This window comes from Dipodomys merriami, unplaced genomic scaffold (genome assembly GCF_024711535.1).
Source record: "Dipodomys merriami isolate MVZ:Mamm:240054 unplaced genomic scaffold, mDipMer1.0.p SCAF_89, whole genome shotgun sequence".
Lineage (NCBI taxonomy): Eukaryota > Metazoa > Chordata > Mammalia > Rodentia > Heteromyidae > Dipodomys > Dipodomys merriami.
In genome coordinates this window covers 4,655,328-4,677,723 of record NW_027206501.1, presented here as the reverse complement: position 1 = coordinate 4,677,723, position 22,396 = coordinate 4,655,328, and the positions used below count along the sequence as shown (strand labels likewise).

Here is a 22,396-nt window from a genome sequence, read left to right as displayed (position 1 = left end):
ATGTGGAGCTGTGGTTCAAGTGATAGAGAGCCAGCCTTGGGCCTTTCCTTCTTGCTCAAGCCAGGAGCCCTTGGTACCCCAAGTTAGCCAAGCCCCCCCCCCCCCCCCGCAGAGCTGGGAAGTGCAGAGGATCTCGTGAAGTCTGAGGCTCGCTCAGGCCTGGCGAGTGCTGGTGAGGGTTTGGCCAGGCGCATCTCCTTCTACAGAGAGTGTGCGAGGGAGGAGGAGGGAGACTGGAGGGGGGGTCCCCGATTTCCGCAGGAGCGGCGCCGCGGCCCCGCAGGTCGGGAGCGCGCCTCCTGCACCGCGCTGGGACGCGCCGAGCCCGCCGCGCGGAGCCCACGCACCGCGGTCCAAGGGGAGGACACCGGGCCCAGCGTGGCCAGGACGCGCCGGCAGGTAACTCCGGGAGGGACGGGCGCGGGGTGTGATGCCTGCGGCTCGGGTCCAGGCAGCGGGGGTTGGGGTGGGGTGGATTTTGGGGGAGATCGGGTATTGGAGAATTGGGTGAGAGAAGGCGGGCAGGGTTTAGAGGGGTGCAGGGGAAGTGTGGGGACACTGGGGAATGCATTCACGTTGCGAACCTCGCCTGCGGCCCACAGAGGCGCCCCTCCCGCCCCCCGAGGGCGGCGATCGGGGCCGCGGTGCCCGCGCCGGGCCCAGCGCCCAGGGGATGCCTCCCTCCCTCCAGTCCGCCAGGAGAAAACTTTCCCGGGCCAGGGCCGGGGCCTGCGGGATGGGGCCGCCGAAGGGGCCCCCGCCGCCCTGCCAAGCCCCGCCTGCGTCTCAGGATGAGCCTAGGGCGGCCGCAGCCTCCCGCCAGAGCGGGCAGGGCCTCTGCGCCCTGCAGTTCTTCCCCGGGAGCAATCGAGGCATCTGCCGGGCAGCGGTGGACGCGGCTCGGAGCCGGGCGGTCCCCGCGGACACAGGGACACACTCGATCCCACCGGACAGCAGAGCAACACGGCAGCGGTGGCGGCCAGGGTCCGGGGGCGGGGGGGGGGGGGTGGCGGGGACCAGAGAAGGTGGCAGGCCAGTAGAGATGGCTCAGCCCAGAGCCAACCTGAGGGCTGGGGTCGGAACCCCCGGGGGCATGGAGCCCCAGCCACAGGCCAGAGCCCGTTCTGTACCAAGACAACTCCTGTTTCCCCCCAGCAAAGCGTTTGCAGAGACCAGCACCCGCACCATCTGCCTGTGCTGGCCAGCGCCTGGACTTCGGCCGGCCGGGCCCCCACCAGGGTTTGTTCTGTGGGGGTCATGACACCCTAGGGTGATGGTTCCAGTTTAGTGGAAAAGAAAACACGAGGATGCGTTGTTTTGCGAACTGCTCCTGGGTGTGTGTGCACGCACTCACACGCGTGCACTGCTTAGCCTGCTGCCTCTGCTCACCTCGTGCCCGAGGGGGCCATCCAGGCTATTATTACTGAGGGTGACGGCAGGTGCACATCCGGACAGGGCAACTTTCCTTCTCCCAGGGTCTGTTGCTCCCCCTTCCCCGGCCAATCAGAGTTCACCACTGGACTCTTTCTAATGTCTTCAGGGTGACAGAGTCGTGCTCAGGCCTCCTAAATGCACCTCTGGTTCCAGCAGCAAGGTGGCTGCTGGTGTCATTTTACAAATGCTAATTATTCATGGTCGTTGTTCGTTTTTTGTCCTTCCTGGGGCTTGAACTCAGGGCCTGGTGCTGTCCCTGAGTTGTTGTTGTTGATTTCTTTCTTTCTTTTTCCTCTCAAGGCTAGTGCTTTCCCACTTGAGCCACAGATCTGCTTCTGGCCTTTTTGTTGTTGTTGTTGTTGGAATTTTATTGGAGGTAGGAATCTCATGGACTTTCCCGCCCCGGCTGGCTTTGAATTGCAATCTTTATTGACCATAGAAGAGTTGGCAGCCCCATTTCCCAGCTGGCTTCCACAGCTTAATGAGATGAAGGTTCTTAGTTCCTGAGAAGGACCTGAAATCTTTACAATAATGACTTGTAATGGGTTCTCCTGAAATGCCCTGGGCTTATGACAGGGTCAATGAAGGTGTTTACAGAAAGGAGAGTCTGGGAAGCAGTCCTGTGTAAGGTTTTGACCAGCTTCTGTGCAGACTTCCACAGCAGAGGCAAGCTTTTCCACTCCCATGATGCCCCGGGCTTCCTGACCCTCTGCACCCATGGTTTCTGATGTTTGCTAACAGCCTTCCCAGCCTTCCCAGCTGCGAGGTCTCCCTCAGGAGAGCTGCTTTTTCCATAGTCGGTCCTTTGACTTGGCACTAGTCATCTTAAGTAGACTTTTACCAAAGGCTGAGTCAAAACAAACAAGCACAGGATCCAGAAATCCTGCCTGTATCTGAGCTTGGAATTCCATTCACACCCTCAACAAGCTTGAAGTGTTTTGAAGGAAAACAGGGATGAGGATGAGGCAGGAGTTGAAGCTGGCTGCTGAGCAGGCCCTACTGTGTCCTATCTGTCCCCACCCTGTTTTAATCCCACAGTCACCGTTGAACCTGCTGACCTTAAATCTTATTTCCAACTGTCTAACACATGTGCTGTGCTTGGCCACTGCATTCTTCCTTGGAATGTAACATGGATGCTACAGTTAGAAGCACTCTCTAAACGTGGCTCAGTGCAACTGGGCTCTCCTATTACAGAAGTTTGGAAAGCCAGTTCCCCTGCTGTGCAGAGGCTGAGTCCCGTGTTCTTCACCCAGCTGGGCCAGTGTGCCTGCAGCCACCACCAGCTCCCAGGCCATGCTTCGCCTCTGCTCTAGAAATTCTCTGCAAGTACAAGCAATTTTTAGCCCCATTCCCTGGCAGACTAGATTTAGTTTGTAAACTTACAAGTAAATGCGTTGGGTGGTATACAACTTGTATTAGTTGAAATACAGTAAATGCAAGGGAGAAATCAGATAGTACAATTCCTTAAAAGGGAAAAGGCAAAGATCAACAAAGTAAAACACTGGAAAGTGAACCCTTGAAAGGGGTGGGGTGAGGCCAAAGGGAAAGGAGTAAATGAATGAAGGAGAGAAGAGGGGGAAATGCAGACAAGAATCCAATGTATATCCTACAAGATTAAGTAGAGTGAGGGAAGGGGTGGGTTGAAAAGGGAAGGGTGAGATTGTTGAAAAGGTGACATTGATGGGGATATATTGTATTCATAAACTGCTTTGTTAAATGGCAACTCCTTTGTACAACTACTTAAAGATAATTTAAAAAAATGAATAAAAATGCTGGGCGCTGGTGGCTCACATTTGTAATCCTAGTACTCAGGAGGCTGAGATCTGAGGATGGCAGTTCAAAGCCAGCCCGGGCAGGAAAGTCTGTGAGACTCTTATCTCCAATGAACCACCAGAAACCAGAAATGGCTCTGTGGCTCAAGTGGGAGCCCTAGCCTTGAGCTGAAGAGCTCGGGGACAGTGCCTAGGCCCAGAGTTCAAGACCCACTACCAACCAAAAAAAAAAATGATGTAGACCACTGCTCTCAGGTTCAGGGTGGAAAAAGACAGGATAATTTTGTGCTTCTTTCACATCAGAATTCCCAAGCCTGTCTTGCATGTCTGCTATGATCCTAGGCATGTGCAGTGTCTCAGGCTGTTCATGACACCAAGACAAAATGCCTTAGCTTAGGGAATACAGGGATGAGAGAAATTCATTGCTCACAATTCTGAAAACTGAGATGTCCAAGATGGAAGCAGCAGCAGATTCGGTGTGTGGCTGGAGGTCAGAGTCTCATGGGGAGAGCTCGTGCCGGCCCTGGTGGAGCCAACTCAGGTGGCTCTGACTCCCATTGAGGCACTAAGCACATGGCTGAGGGGTGAGCCTTCAGGGACTAAACACTCCTGAAAGCCCCGGCACTGAATACGATCCCATTGGATATTAAGTTCCAACACATCAGTTCTGGATGACACCAACCATGAGATACGTGTTGGCTAGAAATCCAGCTGTGAGCAAAATTCCAGAGCTCCTTGCCTATGCAGCTTGAAGAACAGGTCAGCTGACACCCTCTCCAAACAGCCCTCCAAAGCTCAAGGCCAGTTTACCTGCTCTAGCACCTGATGTCATGTGTAGGTCATGAGCATCGTGTGGGCTGAACTGGGAGGACCACACAGCCAAGAACACGGGCCTGCAACATGGGTTTTCTATTATGACTATGAGAGCATAGGGCATAGGAGGAAAAGTGAAATTGAAGGGTCAAACTGCTGGTCCTCCCAAGGCCTGTGTTGGTGGAGAAAGGGTGCCCACTGGCCTGTTAAATGGGCCTCAATTCCATGTGTCTATGTCTATCTAAGTAAAATCTAAGTCCTGTCTTGTTTTGGGACATTCTGTTAGCCCCAAGTTCAAGCCCTAAAACTGGCACCAAAAAACCTCCCCAAAATGATTGTTGCTCCTGGGTGGCATGCCTTATTCTAGAGCTTGAGGATCAAAAACAAAGGAGGATGAATCAGTGCAACTGGAAATTTTGTTCTGATGTTTTGTTTCTCTCTTTTTCACTGGTGGGGACTGAACCCAAGACCTCCTCTCCAGCCCTGAAATTGGGAATTGTGATCTCAAAGCAGAATGCAACTGGGTTTGCTTCTGTGCAAGCTGCTCATCATGGCCCTTGTGTTTGTGATATTGGTCAGCAACTTCCTGACCTGGTTCCTGTGTTCTTTTGTCCGTCTGTCCATGTGTGTGTGTGTGTGTGTGTGTGTGTGTGTGTGTGTGTGTGTGTGTGTGTGTGTGTGTGTTTGTGTGTGTGTGTAGAGAGAGAAAGAGAGAGCAAGAGAGAGAGAAAGAGAGAGAGAACGTGAGAGAGTATGTGCTCATCTTTCAGCATTTCTGGGCATCTCTTGGATTTTCTTAAAGTGCTAGGTCTATGCCTGAGTTGGCAGTAATGTGAAAAACACCTCTCCTGATGCTTGTGGCTTAAATGGATATAAAGATGGAGACTCAAAGGAAAATCTCCCATCATAGCTCATCCAGGGCAGGTGAGGAGCATCCTTCACTCCACACATGGAGGTGGGGAGAATTGCTCATCCTGTATTCAGCGAGGAAAAACCCGCTCAGGAGGGGTGTGGGGAGCTGGGTGTCAGGAGGAGAGGCTGGGGGGTCAGAACAGGGATGCTGCTGTAGGGGAGGTGTGTGCCCTTGCTTGCTAGTCAGAACAGCAGGCCAGGTAGTGGTGTGCCCACTCCAGGGAGAGAGACAACATTCCATGTCATTGTGTTTGTTTTATATACCTTTGTTGTAAACAAAGCCTAGTGCTTTCCTCCGCTCTGCTTACATGATGAACTATGATGTTCATTCCTAATAATCAACACAGGCTTCATATTATTTTCTTTCTCTTTTAAAAAGAAAAAGGAGTATTACTGTATTTCTTTTTCTTTGTGCCAGGATTGAGACTTGAACTCAGGGTCACTCTGCCTTAGCTTTTTTGTTTAAGGCTGGCGCTCTACCATTTGAGCCACAGCTCCACCTCCAGCTTTTTGATGGTTACTTGGAGATAAGGGTCTCACAACTTTTCAGCCCTGGTTTCGCTTTGAACCAGGTCCTTTAGATCTCAGCCTCCTGAGCAGCTAGGATTACAGGTGTTTAAGCCACTGGAACCCAGCTGCTACTGTATTTCTGAACTGGTAGAACACATGAATGCCAGGATGTAAATACTGGAGGCTTTGGGGCCAACCAGTCTCTGCCTCATACTCGGCCTGCTGTTGGAATGGGAAGAAGCCAGAAGTCAGGGAAGACAGAAACAATGAGCAGGTATTTGCAATAAATATCTACCCATGCTGATATTTGGATGTCATATAGTCTCCTCTGCCACCTGCAGTCCTTTGGGTGTTTCTTTAGCCATTTAGAATTGCAAGCATTCTTCCTTGCAGGCACTGAGTTGGATTTGCCGATGTTGCCCTGATCAAGAGGATAGGAGAATCCAGGGGAAGAAGGGAGGAGAAGGTGGGGGTGATGGAAAAGCACTTGTGCCAGACATTGGCCTGCATGTGAGCAGCAGAGAACATGCATTATTTGAAGAACTGCAATGAGTGTATTATAGTAGGATAATGCTTGAGGTCGAATGGCTTGGGGGAAAAGGAGAAGGCAAGATCCCATCTGTTAGCCTCCTCTTGGTGTTAGCTTTCCATCATTGTAACAAAACACCAGAGACAATCAACTTCTAAGAAAGGAAACATTTATTTTGGCACATGGTTTCGGAGGTTTGAGTCTATAGTCCCTTGGTCTCTACTTTGGGCAGAACAAGATGGTAGGAAGTGTGTGTGGTGGAGCCAAGCTTCTGGCTTCATGGTGGCCAGGAACTACAGAAGAGGAAGGAAGGGGTCCCAGGCCCACCTCAAGGGCTGGCCCCGCTGACTGCTTTCTTTTACTAAGCTCCGACCCCTAAGGGCTGAACTGTCTCCAGATAGCCCCTCATGCTACAGGCACAGCTTGACACTCACAGACCTTGGGGCCGGCGGGGGGAGGGGGGGGGCGGGGGGGGGGGGGGAGCACGATTGATTGATATACATGATTCCAGCCGCACCAGACGTTTTCGGGGTTTTGCACTTGAAGCAATGGGAAGCCATTGAAAGGATTAAGCAGAGCAGTGGCAAGAACCATTTATTTGTTCCAAAGAACCCTGGCTGAGGGGAGGAGACTGGGCCACAGGGGTTGATAAGAGTAAGACCAGAAGAAAGCAGGAGGCCTGAGGAATGGGCGGGGCCAGCCAGGTGCTGGTGGCCTTGCTGCCTCAGGAAGGGCAAAGATGGGTGTGGCACTCCTTCCTGGGGAAACTGGCTTCTCTTGTTGAATAACACCACAGCTGGGGCTGAGTGTGGCACTGGTTGTGAGCAGGTGCAAGCAGAGCGGAATGCCCAGAGTGAAGCCCAATGTGTCCACACGAAGTTTGGTTCCTTCCTACCTTTGAGGAAGGAACGGGGAGTCACACACAGTTCCTGATGCTGGCAGGTGTCTCTGGGTTTGAGCACCCTATCCTTGGAACATCACCACGCTATGGGGACAGAGGCTTGTTCAGGGGGGCCGGGTCTGCGGTGGAGGAGAGCCTGCGAGTAGGGGGCGCAGGGGTGCTGCTGGTGTTGTCCTGTGGCCCTGATGATGGCTGTGGTGGCTGTGATGAAGGTAAGGTGGGGAGAGGGGAACTCTCGAGAAGGTTTTCTAGGTGAGGTGACGGGGATCTGGTGTGTGGCTCTGGCGTCTGCGCCGGCCTCACTGTGGGCACGCTTGTGCACAGGTGTAGGACACAGGCCTAGCAACATGTCTTATCATCTTTGTCAGTTGGCAAAGAAGATGCTTGGGGACTTGGGTTCACCCCAGGGCAAGAGCACCCAAGGTGTCGCCTTTGCATGTCATCTCCCATATGTGTCTCCAGTGGCTTCTCCTTCTTCACTCAACCCCATAAATAAGTAAATAAACAAAAGCTGTGTATTATGCCAGTTCTGGGGCTTGAACCACAGCCTAGGTGCTGTCCCTGAGCTTTTCCCTCTCAGAGCTAGCACTCTACCACTTGAGCCACATCTGCACTTCTGGCTTTCTGTAGTTAACTGGAGATGGGAGTCTTATGGGATTTTCCTGCTCAGGCTGGCTTTGAACTATGATCCTCAGATTTCAGTTTCCTGATTAGCTAGGATTTTAGGCATCTGGCCAAAGCTGCACATCTTTACTGTTGCATAGTAGATGCTCAAGAGATGCACATTGAGCTGGCTGGTGCTTGAAACAGATAGGACTTGTTTATGGAATGCTCACAGTCTTTTTGTATATTTGCACCAATAGAGATTAGGAGGCTGAATCTGTAAGCTTGCCTTCTGCCTGCTCTCCTCACTTATTGAACATTGATTATGTGCCAGGCCTTCTGTGAAGTTCACAAAAAAGACATCAATGCCTGGTTTCAGATATATTCTAGAAAAGTAGAGTGGGAAAAAGAAGTGAATGGCGCCCCCTGGCAGGAGGTATGGGAGCTAGCAAGGTCCCACCCCCTCCACCACCCCCCTGAGGAGGTTTTGGCTCCTGGACTCCTAAGTGGGGTCCAGCATCACCAGGGTAAATGGGAGATCACCAGTCTGTTCATGAGTTCCAAACCTGCTCTTTTGTCCTGTGCAGAGTGGAGATGTCCTCCCAGAGGTTAACTTCTAACAGAACCTCCCAGCCGCTGGCATCACATTCTGATTACACCTGGGAGTATGAATATTACGAAATCGGGCCAGTTTCCTTTGAAGGACTGAAGGCTCATAAATGTAAGTCTCATGTAACTCTCCACTGTAAGCATGTGGTGTATTTGTCTTTACCTGTGAAATACCCATGGGTTATGTTTCCTGAAAATTCCACCTTCTTACATAATTGTCTTCTACCCACAAAACACCCATTCCACACATGGAGTGATTGCTCACTCTGGGGACCTCATTCTGATTCATGCAGAGATGTAAAATTCAGATCAAGCCTCTTTTTTTTTTGGCATGAATGATTCCAGGTACCCCAAAGTCTAACTGTTTGGACTATCAGAAATATATGCAAAATGGACTCTGGAGGTTATTATGTGGGGACTTTTCTTTTGCGACAGCCCAATACCATTGCGACAGCAATGGTATTGTTCACACACACTTGGTTTTCTAGACCTGTGAAACGCAGTGTGTGTCTTCACTGGGATCAGCCAGCCTCTGTTCTGAACTCCAGTGTGTTTTGTATTATGCAGATGGTTAACGATCTGACACAAAGACAAGAAGTGCACAGCCATGGAAGGGACTCTCATCAAAACTGGAGGGACAAAGGGTGAACACATGCAGCAGTGATACTCACTAGATACCATGTGGAAAATGAACTATACAACTTGTGGGTGGGAATGGGAGCTAAAATCTGGGAGGGAGTGAAGGAAGGCGTAACACTGTTCAAAAAGAAATACGCTTTTCATCTGACTTATGTGACTGTAACCTCTCTGTCCATCACCTTTATAATTATGAAAAAGTTAAAAATAAGATAAAAAATAAAACGTAGTGCTGGCTGCCAGCAGAAGTGTATAGAGCATTGTATAGAGCAGAGCTGGGGTGATGGGCTGGGTCTGCTGCCCTCTCCCAGGTCCTGTCTGCTTAAGAAATGCATATATATATATGTGTATATATGTATATATATATATATGTATATCAAAGAGTTTAAGTTCCTTTCCTTTATTCTATTTTTTTCTGATAGTGACCCAGGCTGGCCTCCAACTTGCCTTCCTCCTACCTCAGCCTCCCACACGCTGGAATTATAGATCTGTGTCATCATGACCACTTGTTAGGTTTGCTGGTTTTTGTCAGTACTGGAGATTGAACTCTGAGCTTCGTGCTTGCTGGGTGCATGCTCTCTCAACCTGAGCCAAGCCTGCCTGCAGTCCCTTTTCCCATTGGTTGTTTCTGATGTCCAGTCTCTCACTTTTTTTTTTAATGCCCAGGGCCAGCCTGAGAGGTGATCCTCCTATTTGTGTTTCTCCTGTCACTGGGGCCTGCAGGGGCAACACAACCCAGCAGTCACTCTCTCATTGCTGAGACAGCAGGAGGCGCAACTGGCTGAGATGGAGTCTTGAGAACTTCTCTACTCCGGCTGGCCACTAACCATGATCCTTCAACCCTCTGCCTTCCTAATAGCTAGAAGTACAGGTGGTGGGTAGCTAGAATTACAGAGTATGGGTAGCTTAAATGATCCAAACGAATGTGACACATCAAGAAGCCCAAGGGAGATTACAACCAGAGGCACAATGGAGCAAAAGAAAAGCTTTCCCTCCCTCACTTATGACCTGTGTGCATCAATGACCCATTATACCCATGCGCTGCAAGGAAGGCTAGCTAGGATTTTTTTCCCCCTTGAGAAAAAAGGTCATTGCCTTTCATATATCTTTTGTGCCTCAAGTAATAATTAAATGATTTTTCTCAGTCTTTGGGTAACATTTTCTCCGTATTTATGGAGGAAAAAGGAGATGAACTCGTTAGGACAGGCTGTCATTAATTATTTGATGGAAGTGTGGGAGTGAAATCATTGTGCTGGGAGCGAAATCACTGTCCTAAATTCACATAGATTGGCAGTCTGTGTTTTTTTTTCAGGGATGACCTTCAATAAGGACACTTGTTTGTTATAAATTATGGCAGAAATCAAAATGCCTGGGTGAACCATTGCATTGTGCCCTCTGACAGGATCTGTGCCCCAGCTTCATGCCAGTGTGCTTCTGTTTGCTCCAGCTTCATGCCAACTTGCCTCTGTCTCTTTTCTTTAGTTTTGAGGAGGCCTGAAGATAGTCCTACTGCTGTAATTTTGTTGATGCATTTCTAGAAACAACTGTAGAAGATCTTTTTTGCCCATAGTATATTGTAAACATGACTGCAACTTGAAATAAATCTCTATGAAACTTAGAGCTGTGACACATTAGATACTTATTTCACTGAATATACCAGTAGTGGAAATTTGTTTTAGTATGCACATCACAAAAACACAAAACTGTTCAAGTGAGAAGCTACTGTGTGTTCTGCTGTAAGAGATCTGTGAAAGACACTTCACATCCTGGACTCACTTGCATGAGCTAGAGCTGTGTAATGGAAGCAAAATCCCACCATATTCAGGAAAGTAAAAAGATTAAGTCAACTATTGTTGTGGGTGGGTTGCCAGGGGCTCCCACCTGTAATCCTAGCTACTCAGGAGGCTGAGATATGAAGATTATGGGTTTAAAGCCAGTCTGGGCAGGAAAGTGCATGAGGCTGGAACTAGTAGACATGGAGAGATCTCTGAAGGACTTCCTACAAAGGGAAGGAAAGCCGTGAGCCTCAAGGAAGGGCTTGGCTTGGGGGAGACAGTGGGTTTGTTCTCAAAGAACAAAAGCCCAGAGTGGCTGACCAGACACTCACAGTTTAGTGGGGTATAACAGGAAGCCGGCTTATTCTGAGCTACCAGTGGCAGGCAAACCTCACACTTCACTCATACGCTAACCTGAGGATGTCCCTCATGGGTGGTCAGCCAGAAGCTGTCCACAGGGCAGGTGCAGCCACTGGGGGAGAGGTCCGGGGGGAGAGGTCAGTTGGCCCACAGTGAGAGATCAGGGCCAAGAGGCCCCGCTGAGGGACACCCATCCATCACTGTGGTTGCTGGGTGAGGACCCTGCCGTCTCTGCTGTCCTGACCCTGTGGGAGAGGTCATCGGTCATACTCTTTTCTGGATTCTTTGGAGGAATGGCAAAGAGCAAACCTGGAGAGGAAGTGCATGCTAGATTTCAGCTCTCTTGTTTCAGGCCATCCATTATAAGTCTGGTTAGGGGGAAGGGTTTTGATTTTGTTTTTGTTTTGTGCTGGTACCGGGGCTTGAACTCAGGGCCTTTTGTTCTTGCTTGGTTTTTAGCTTACACTCTACCACTTGAGTCAGAGCTCTATTTCCTGCTTTTGGTTGGTTAATTGGAGATAAGAGTCTCATGGACATTCCTGCCCTGGCTGGCTTTGGAATCTGATTCTCAGGTCTCAGCCTTCTAAGCAGCTAGGGTTACAGGCATGGTTCACCACCAGAGCTTGTGTGAGGGAAATATTTGTATTATATTCCACTGGGAAGTGTCCCGGGTCATTTGTTCACACAGCCCAGAGACGCATGGCAGAGTGTGGCTACTTGGCTCCGGCTTCTCCTAAATCACACTGGACCCAGTGACACCAAACATGGCAGGAAAATAAAACTTCAAGAGAAGTTAGATGTTCTTGGGTGGAGAGAGTGCTCTAGTGTTCCTGGGAGAAGTTCCGGGTGGGAAAGTAACCTGGGGTCTGTCATGTGCTCAGGACTAGGGTAAGGGGAAGCTCCTGCAAATAATCAGAGGAAGCAGAATTCTATTTGAAAGGGATGATGAATAAGAGCTAGGTAAGGCCGGCTGTCATGGGAAACACGGTTGTCACATCAGCAGGGCAACACTCGGAAATGGCATTGGGTTGGGGATCTCCGGTCTTACAACTCTGTCTCCCACTCTGCCACATTATTTCTGGGAAGGCTGTGGGCCTCCCAGGCCCCCCACTTCTGCTGCTTTGTGTCAGCTGCCCAAGGCACAAGACCAGAGAAGGAAGGCCCTGGGCTGCATCACTGGCAGCCCTCCTCTGTCTCCTCTCGGATTTGCTTTCCTCTGAAGCAGCTGATCAGGCACAGTGTCTCGACAGTTACTAACTCGTCAACATTTCTTCACAGTCAGGCAGACCTGGGAGAGTCCATCATTCCACGTTAGTTACACTTGAGGACATGTGTTTTTGGTACTTGTCCTTATGTCTTCCTTTATGCCTCATTGCCATTATTTTACAAAGCAACATCTGAAGAAGTTGCTATTCCTTTAGCACTTATAGTTAGATGTTGGAACAGTACATTAAAGTTTGCATCCAGAGCGTTTGACAATGTTAACTGCAGCAGGATGTGCAGCATAAAAATAAGAATTATGCAGAGCAAATGGCTAATTCTCCTTTTTTAAAAAAGCAAATTGTATAACATAGACATAATTTAATTAAAATCATGTTTTACATGTAAGCCCAATTAATATACAAGCTTTATTTATTTATTTAGGGCCATAACTGGTGCTTGAACTCAGGGCCTGGGTGCTGTCTATGAGCTCTTTTGCTCAAGGCTAGTGCCTACCACTTTGAGCCACAGTGCCACTTCCGGTTTTTGAGTGGTTAATTGGAGATAAGATCTCACAGGGACTTTTCTTCCTGGGGTGGCTTCAAACTGTGATCATCTGATCTCAGCCTCCTGAGTAGGTAGGATTACAGGAGTGAGCCACTGGTGCTTGACCTTACATAAACTTCTTAATCTTTATCAGAAAAGGTATGACAGGATGAATAAATACAACAGTGGTGCTCACGAGACACTGTGGAAAATGAACTGGATATCTTGTGGGTGGGGATAGAAGGGAAAAACTGGGAGAGAGTAAGGGAAGAGGAGACATGGTTCAAAAAGAAATGTACTCATTACTCACTACCTGATTCATGAAACTGTAGCCCTTCTGCATATCAACTCGGCAATAACAATAAAAATGTCTATCAGACTGTACCATTTGATCCACTAATGATTTCAACCTTACCTACACAGATCTTAATTTATCAAATAATTGGACAAGTAAATTCAAAGAGTCTTTGAAGTAATTTCTGCTCAATTGTAATGAGTTATATTAAAATGATAGAATCAAGGATGCTTGTAGTGTTGATTAATGGTGTTAGAGTAGATAGGACCTAAAAGTCTTACTGGGAAAATAAATTATCCATCAGTCATACTTTAATAGTGGAATAAAAATATTTCATTGGAGCAGGGCACGGGTGGCCCATATTTGTAATCCTAGCTACTCAGGAGACTGAGACCTGAGCCAGATGGGCCAGGAAAGTCCATGAGACTCTTATTGCCATTAAACCACTCAGAAAAAAACTTGAAGGAGTGCTGTGGTTCAAATTGTAGAGAGCTATCTTTGAGCAAAAGAAGCTCAGAGACAGTGCTCAGGCCCTGAGTTCAAGCCCCCAGGACCTTGTGTGTACCACTGGTGATACACTGATATCACTATTGTTTGCTTTGCAGATTCCATCGTGATTGGGTTCTGGGTTGGCCTTGCAGTCTTTGTGAATTTCATGGTTTTTGTGCTCACTTTGCTGACCAAGACGGGCGCCCCACACCAAGAGTAAGTCTGGGCTGCACCTAAATGTCTCATGCTCCATAGTGACCTAAAGAAACAGCACCTGGTACCAGGGCTGGTTGTTGCCTATGCATGGAGAGACTTGGCAGTGTGTGGTTTGTGGCCAGGGCCCAGGTGCCAGGAGTGGGGATAATGTTATGGCTCTTGCTAGGCAGGTGCTCTACACTAGATCCACGCTCATAGCCCTTGAAGCTTTGAGGCTATGTCTGGGATAGTCTCATGTGTTTTACTTAGGCCAACCTGCTGGACCCCAGTCCCTCGATTTATGCTTCCTCTATAGCTGGTCTGACAGGTGCACGTATGGTGCCTGGCTCCTCCTGGCTTTTTGCCTCTTGCTTCCCTGGTGAAATTGAGCTTCCTTGTCCTTTTCTACAATGTTCATGTTGACCTGGGCTGATTTCTATATTGAAATGGTGATTAATCAGGATGCATTTTCTCTTTATTTTGAAAAGGATGTACACAGCTTGCCAGATTCAAAGTAGAGGAAAAAAGACAATGCAAAATGAGCTGAGGAATAGCTGTCAGTAAGCACTCAGCTAAACTACTTACCCAGATGCATTGCTGAGTTGAGCTTGAATTTCCTTGATAACAGGATAAAAGGAAATCTCTTATTTAATGCTCCTAACAAGATGAAAAGCATCAACATTAGGCTTTGGACTTAGGAAGGAGGTTTTTTTTCATGGATTTGTGAAGTGAGCTAACGTCAGATCAAAAATATCAGAAAATACCCCCTTTTCTCCAGTCTGTACTAGGGGAGGGGGCGTTGAACTCGGGCCTTGTGCTTGCTAAGCAGGCTCTCTGACACTTAAGCCACACCTTCAGTCCCCTTTTCCATTGTTTGTTATTGGGGTTTATTATTATATGTGGGCCAGCTTGGGCTGTAATCTTCTACATGGGCCTCCTCTAGGATGACAGGCACACGCCAACACTCCAAGCCACGGGTTGAGATGGAGTTTCCTAAGCATCCTTTGGCTGGCCTGAACTTCATGCTGGCCTGAAACTGATTCTCCAATCTCTGCTTCCCAAGTAGCTAGGATTACAGGCTTGAGCTGCCATGCCTGCAGAAAACACTTCACAGGGATGGTTTAAAAAATATACTTCATTAAATGCAAACAGGAAAATAATGTGTCAAAGAACTTATTAGTTGGTTCTACTGAGCAACTGATAACTACTCGAGTTGGTAACTAGAAGTGCTTTTGGTAAAGGCAGTTTCCAAGGCTCATTACACAGGGGCCTTTCTCACCTGCCCTGGATCTCAGGGGTGCAGCAGGCGGATTGGCCTCAAAGTAAACCTTCTCTCTGCTCCCTCTTTCCCATGTTTCACCATTGCCCCTTGTTGGCTGAACAAGGACCAGCAGCCTGAAGCTCCATCCTAGGGCAATTTCCTAGAGCAAAGAGCAGGCAGGGAAAGTGGAGGGAGCTGGGGGAGGGACTGGAGGAGGTTGCACATGGTCCCTAACAGTTACATAACTCAAGCCCTGGTGCTTGTTGCTTGGCCTTCATTCTGCCCTCGAATGATAACAAATGCTTCTGCCCAGCACTTAGACATCAAGGATTGGGAAAAAATTTTCAACACAATCATTTTGAATGGTAAGAAAAGAACCACTTCTCAAGGCACAGGGGGACGGTGGCTGAGAAGCACTTCAGAAGCCATAGAAATACCCTTCCTCAGCAGGGCACCGGTGGCTCATGCCTATCATCCTAACTACTCAGGAGGCTGAGATCTGAGGATCTCCGTTCAAAGCCACCCTGGGCAGGAAAGGCTGTGAGACTCTTATCTCCAAAAAACCACCAGAAAGCCAAAGTGGCGCTGCGGCTCCAGTGGTAGAGTGCTAGCCTTGAGTTGAAGAGCTGAGGGTCAGCGGCCAGGCCCAGAGTTTAAGCCCCATGATTGACCAAAAAAAAGAAATACCCTTCCTTCCCCCCACCCCATGTCCTCCAAACAGCCATGTACACCTTTGCTTCTCACTGTGTGGGTTTAAGGAATTGGGAAATTTGAAGTGATTTGCAAGAGCAATGAAGAGAGTGGAATGGTCAGAGAATAGTAACACTCGATGATCTCCCTGCTCCTTGGATTTTTTTTTTTTTTTTTTTTTGCAGAATCATTGAGGTGCATGATTTCATTTATAAAAACACCTTTGCACTAATAGAGCATGACTTTCTGAGTTGAAACGTGTCTAGGTTGCGGCATTTAGATACTTGGTCAAACATTATTCTGGATGCTTCTGTGAAGGTTCTTCTTCTTCATCTTTTTTAATGTCAGTGTCAGGGCTTCCAGCTTGCTAAGCAGGTGCTCTACTACTTGAGTTGTCCTCCAGTCCGGTGAAGGTAATTTTTTTTAAAGATCATTCTTCAAAGATCTTAAATTAGCATAAACTAGTATACTTTAAATGAAGTGTATTACTTTCTATAATGTGGGTGTCTTATCTCTTCCATTGAAGGCCTCAATAGACTTAAGACCTATCTTCCAAACAGAATCTTCCAGAAGACCAGAACTGACAGGAAATACATCTCTTCTCTGTGTCTCTAGCCTATCGGCCTCCTCTGTAGATTTTGGACTTGCTAGCCTGCACAATGACATATCTAGTTCCTTAAAATAAATCTCTCCTTACACATACATACATGCACACACACACACACACACACACACACACACACACACACAATAGCATCCAGTGAGCTGAGTCTCGGGGCCAGGGGTGAGAGGGGGGACCGTGACTGTCCACTTCTCTCAGGTGTCATGGAGACCTTGAGACCTGCAGTTCTAGACTTGCATTTGTCCATTCGCTTTTACCCCAAGGGGATTTCTCTCTTCCGTGGCAATTCCAAACAGTGCTCAGCCACAGAACGGGAGCCAGGTAACCCAGAGCTCCTCTAACAAGATGAAGTCAGAACATTTTTAATAAAATATTGGCTCATCCCCAAGGACCATGCTTGAAACGCCTCTGTGCCCAGTGTGAGATTCCACGTTGGGAAGAAGGTGTCCGAGCTGGGCTGGCAGGTTATAAATCAGGAGCTCCCCAAGTCTCTGCATAGCACCAGCTGGCTCTCGCTCATCTCTATGTTGGCAGAGTTGGCAAGAGACAGCTAGACCGATGCAGCCTCCGCTCCTCAGCCCCTGGGCTGCCTGAGACATGGCCAAAGGACCCAAGGATGCATGGGACCTCAGCCTGCCTTTGCCTCGGCTTCTTCAGCAGGAAGTGGCTTCCCACAGCTCATCCATCACACCTAGCCACATTCACCCAGTCACCCTGTGCCAGGAGAGAGAATAGGTTCATGTGCAGAAGGAGAGTAGATCTGTGTGCAGTGTCAGCCATCACAAGGAAGGCAGATGGCAGGGCAGGAGAGACTTGTTACAAAGCCAGTAGCACCTTTCCCCAATGTGGTCAAGGCCACGAAGCACCTGCCACCCTGTGGATGCTTTGTGGGCAGTGAGGGTGAAGAGCCATCTTACCCGCGCTAGGGCTCCATCATCATGCTGCTGCCTCACAGGGAGAGCCATGGGAGAGGCTCGGGATGTTTCCTTATGCTGAATATTTTAACCTTCTTTCATGGAGGGGCAAGGGCAGAATGCTCGTGACCGTGGAGGAGGAGAATCACTTTGTGCCTTGAGTTGTAAGGTTCCTGACTATGGTGCTCAGGGAAGGATGGGCATGAGCCGCCAGATCTCTGAGCAGGAAAATGTCATGGCTCAAAGTCTCTGATGACCATGGCTAGGGCCAGCTGGCCAAGGCCAGATGTGGCAGGACATCTGGCCACTCATGATTATTTCTCCTCCTCCTCCTCCTCCTCCTCCTCCTCCTCTTCTTCCTCCTCGTCTTCTTCTTCTTCCACTTTCTCTCTCTCTCTCTGGTAGGTCATGGGGCTTGAACACAGGGCCTGGGTGCTGCCCCTGAGCTTTTTTGCTCAAGGCTAGCACTCTACAACTCTGAGCCACCAGTGGTTAATTGGAGATAAGAGTCTTATGGCCTTTCCTGCCTGGGATGGCTTTGAACCATAATCCTCTGATCTCAGCCTCATGAGTAGCTAGGATGAGAGGTGTGAGCCATGCGTACCTGGCTGTTGTCTTTCATTCTCTATCAGTTAGAAGATGTTTATTGAGTGCCCAGCTCTGCCTTTTCTAGGGCTGTGCCATAGATCATTGGAAGGAGACAGAATCTTCTCTGTCCATCTTAGCTCGCCTCTTTCCTAGTCAGCCAGGATTCCCACAGCCCTGGTTCAGCCAGGCTTGCTGAAGACATCTTTCTCCATGGCACGCGTCTCTCCACACAGGCTAGGGCTCTATCTATTTGTAGTGGCTGTTTTTGTACAGAAATAGTCACTCATAGGTCTCTGCTTAGCTTGTACATCTTTAAACGCCTTGGGGCAATGGCTGCTGGAGATGCCACCTGCACACATTGTCTCCATCCTCTCAATCTAGAAAGTTCCTGGGAAATGACCAGAACATTGCTATGCTGTCCCTCTGCAGAGGGAGCTGGGGGATCCAGGTCCCTGGACACTGGCAGCCTGTCTGCCCCAGAAAAACAAATGTGGGGGTGGTTGGTGCCACCTGGTGCTCATGGTGCTGGGCAGGTGGCAGATAGATGCTCAGTGTGTGGTGGTTTGCAGAGAACGCGGGCAGTCTGCGTCTGGCAAGGCCTTTTGGTGAAGACTGCACCCCTCGGTTAGAGAGAGGAAAAGGACTTGAGTGACTAATCCAGATCCAGACAGGAAAGGGGGCGCCTGGGCGAGGGGCAAGAGGACAGACAGACTCCTTCCTCTGGGAGGGTCGCATGGGGCGTCACAGAACAGAAAAGCTTGACTTTGACAGATGGGTGGAAAGATAGCCACACAGAGGCTTGGAAGTGGGCACAGAGCTTCTAGGTATCTGGCCTGTAGGGATGGCAGGAGCACTGGCAAGGGAGCACCCTGGAAGGACCAGGTGACAAGAGCACAGGGTCAGAGCTAGGCACCAGTGGCTCATGCTTTGTAATCCTACCGACCTAGAAGCCTGAGATCTGAGGATTGCGGTGTAAAGCCAGCCCACGTAGAAAAGTCCCCAAGACTCTTAGCAACAACTAACCAAGAAAAAACAAGCCTGAAGTAGAGCTGTGGCTCAAGTGGTAGAGTGTCAGCCTTGAGTGAAAAAAGCCAAGTGAGAGCATGAGGCCCTGACTTCAAGCCAAACAAACAAACAGACGGGATACCTTCATTTTTCTGTCTTCCTCGAGGCCTTTCTCACCAACAAATGACAAGAAATCTCCCCCACGGCACCTGAGCTCCTGTAGCTCATATAAAGAGATCTTTACAAAAAGGAAAACACTAACTCAGATCAAGAGAACATGTCCAGCTGGTGCTTTGGCTCACATCTGTAATCCCAGCTACTAAGGAGGCTGAGATTTGAGGATTGCAGTTTACTGCCATCTCTGGAGAAAAAAGTGTGTGAGACTCTTATCCCTGATTAATCACCAAAAGCTAGAAGTAGAGCTGTGGATCAAGTGATAGAATGCTAGCCTTGAGCAAAACAACTCAGGGACAGCACCCAGGCCCTGAGTTCAAGCCCCAGCATGGGTGCGTGTGCACACACACACACACACAGAACACCTTCACAATACCTTGTACACCAAATATATCCAAACTTCTATGAGTCAGCAATAACATTGCAGTGTTTACATTGAGGAAAAGATTTACCCAGATACTTTAGGAAAGAAGAGCAGCACATAGGTTTTACTAAATATCAAATAACATACTTATTTTTTTTTCCCAATCCAGCTAGCTGAGGTCCTTTGGTAGCAGGTGCGTTGCTTAGGGTCGTTACCTTGGTAACCGCAGAAAAGTGCTTCCTCTTGGAAGCCTGAAGCTCCCGCCACCCCCAGGCCCGCATCTTTCATCAGCATCAATTAGTTTGCCTTCCTTGTCCTTTATATGCACACCCTGTGTCTTGGTCAGGTGCAGCCTCACACTTCCTTTCTTCTCTTCTATTTGCTGCTAGCAAGCCCAATTCACAAACAAATTCACTGGATTTCAGAAGTCAGCAAATGTGGTGTGTGTGTGTGTGTGTGTGTGTGTGTGTGTGTGTGTGTGTGTGTGTGTGTGTGTGTGTGTGTGTGTGTGTGTGTGTGTGTGTGATGTTCCTGAGTCCGGATCTTACCACATATCCCAGGGTGGCCTTGAACTCCCGGCCTTCCTTCTTTAAGCTCCTTCCTGAGTCCTGGGATTACAGATGTGCTTCATCACACCTGGTCCAATTCTTGATAATGGTGATGTTGGTGAAATGAATCAGACTTGCATGACCTCCAAGGCCCCTCATCCATAAGAAGGTGATCATTAGAAATTTGTACCAAGTCTAGGAATGTGGTTTAGTGGTAGTATGCTTGCCCAGAATGTATGAAACCCTGGGTTCAATTCCTCAATACCTCATAAACAGAAAAAGCCAGAAGTGGTGCTGTGGCTCATGGTAGAGTGCTAGCCTTGAGCACAGAGAGGCTCAGAGACAGTGCCCAGGCCCTGAATTCAAGCTCCAGGACTGGCAAAAAAAAAAAAAAAAAAAAGCGTGAAATTTGTAGCAAGTGTTCAGGTAGGAAAGAAAAGATTTAAGATTTAAGAAAAGATTTAAGAATACAATCATTGAGATTATGCATTCATTGCACACAGACTCCAAAGCCTGCTTTTGGGAGGTCTGCTCTGCCTGTGAAAGCGTGCACTGTGCTTCTTGTACTTCGGGAACAATTTTTTTTGCTCCTTTTCTTTCCATGAGGTGCTTTTCTTTTGCAAAGGGCGGCAAGCTGGCGTGCTTGGCAGCCTACTTCTTCAGCTAAGCTCCAGTCTGGATGCTTTTTTGTTGTTGTTGTTGTTCCAGTCCTGGGACATGAACTCGGAGCATGGGTGCTGTCTCTTAGCTTTTTTGTTTAAGGCTGGTGCTCAATCACTTGAGCCACACACAACACCACATCCAGCTTCTTCGGAGTAGTTTATTGGAGACGAGAGTCTCATGAACTTTCCTGTCTGGCTGGCTTCAAATCGTGATCCTCAGATCTCAGCCTCCTGAGTGGCTGGGATGACAGATGTGAGCCACTGCGTCTTAGATCCAGGAACCACTCTCTCTGAGTCTGAAAGGTTGACAGTGGAGGAGGGAGTGCCACACTTCTGGGCCTGAGAGTTACTTGCTCATTCATTGTGCTGAAGAAGAGTGGCAGGTTCTATCTTTGCGATGATCCCAACTCCCCCATCTTGGCCTTGGGTTTCCTTGTACCCTTTGGGAAGTGCTTTGCCTGGGCCCCAGGGATGGAAGGGCGGGCCCCAAGGGCGGAGGGGCGGGGCCCCGGGGCGGAGGGGCGGGGCCCAGCAGATGGAGGGCCAGCATCTAAAGCATCTTTTATCTCCGTGTTCGGTGCAGCAACGCGGAGTCTTCGGAGAAGAGGTTCAGAATGAACAGCTTCGTGTCCGACTTCGGGAAGCCTCTGGAGCCGGAGAAAGTGTTTGCGCGCCCGGGCCCGGAGGAGTCCCGCTCCGTGTTCCACTGCTACATCAGCGAGCTGGACGGGGCGGGCGGGGCCGCGGCCGGCCCGGGGACCCCGGCCCCGGACAACACCCGCCGGCCGCCCGAGGCCGCCCGGGGAGACGGGCCGCCCGCCCGCGCGCCGCCCCACCTCGTGGAGTTCGACCTCCCCAACTTCGTGAACACGGACCACAGCTCTTCCTTCGCCGAGGACGACCTCCTGATCTCCGAGCCACCGATCGTTCTGGAAAACAAGCCCGTGTCCGAGGCCTCCCGCAGGGGCCTGGACTGAGACGCACGCGCGGCGTCTGCTTGAAAATGTGGACTCTGTCTCCGTGTAGTGTGAGATCTCTATCCACCAAGCTGTGTGAAAGAGAGAGACAGACAGACCGACAGACAGAGACAGAAAGAGACAGACAGACAGTGAGACAGAGAGACAGACAAGCCGACAGAGAGACAGACAGGCAGATAGACAGGATCGGGATGAAGAAGTCTTGCTGTTGGTTTCCGGGTCTTTGGGGGATCGCGGTATTTACACTATTTTTTCCTGCTGTTAAAGGACAATCTAGCCATGTATTCCTGGCGGCCTCCAGCCGCCGCCGCCACCATGTGTTCTGCCTTTAGCAAGCCTCTCTCCGTCTCCGTCTCTCGGTGTGTCTCTCCCCCCCCCCTCCCCCGCTCATTTTTGCGCAGCCCGGTCCCGCGTCGGGAGGAGATCACGTGCCAGGTGCTGGTATTCATGACCAGCTTTGCGCTTGGGCCAGGGGGACCGACTTTGTGGGCGCGGTGGCGGCCTCGTCCCCTTCCCTCCCGCCCGGAGGCGGGCTACACCTATGCCAGGACGTCCTTGGGCCTGGAGCCCCGCCACGCTCACACCGGCTACGCAGCCGCAGCCGTGCGTGCCCCCGCCCTGGTCCTCGCACAGGCCCGGGCGCGCGCGCGCGTCTCCAGGAAGCGCGGCCAGGCCCCTGGCGTTGTCCCCAGCATATGCGCGCGTGTGTGCATGCGCGCGTGTGCGCACACTGCTGTAACATTCCCTGCAGAAGTACGGCGTCTGCTGGCTCCGCAGCGGCGCTAGCTGGGAGGGTCAGTGGCTGCACGTGCACCTGGCGGGGCTCACGGTGGCCTGGGTCACGCGTGGGCACCGCGGGGCCCGCTCCAGGCAGGCCTCACGCCCCGCGCAGGACGGCCTGTGCGCTGCTGCCTTCGAGGGCCGCCCTCGCCAGGGCTTGCTGTGCGCATGCGCTCTGCGCCCGCCAGGCTAGCCACTGAATAAAGCTATTGAATCGCACCGGGGCTCTTCT

At 49.9% G+C, this 22,396-nt stretch overlaps 1 protein-coding gene across 1 annotated transcript; it reads left to right on the top strand.

Moving 5' to 3' along the window:
- Nucleotides 1-261: 261 nt before the first annotated feature.
- Nucleotides 262-22,175, top strand: LOC138820503 (melanocortin-2 receptor accessory protein 2-like). The gene is made up of 4 exons (XM_070012188.1): nt 262-399; nt 8,062-8,195; nt 13,501-13,600; nt 20,991-22,175. The coding sequence occupies exons 2-4, from the start codon at nt 8,069-8,071 to the stop codon at nt 21,382-21,384; spliced, it is 621 nt and encodes a 206-aa protein (XP_069868289.1). The 5' UTR covers nt 262-399; nt 8,062-8,068; the 3' UTR covers nt 21,385-22,175.
- Nucleotides 22,176-22,396: the final 221 nt, after the last annotated feature.

Coding starts and splice junctions, on each gene's coding strand:
- LOC138820503 (XM_070012188.1), top strand. CDS start 8,069: ATGTCCTCCCAGAGGTTAACTTCTAACAGAACCTCCCAGCCGCTGGCA. Junction 8,196..13,500: donor AGGACTGAAGGCTCATAAAT/GTAAGTCTCATG, acceptor TTTGCTTTGCAG/ATTCCATCGTGATTGGGTTC. Junction 13,601..20,990: donor ACGGGCGCCCCACACCAAGA/GTAAGTCTGGGC, acceptor TGTTCGGTGCAG/CAACGCGGAGTCTTCGGAGA.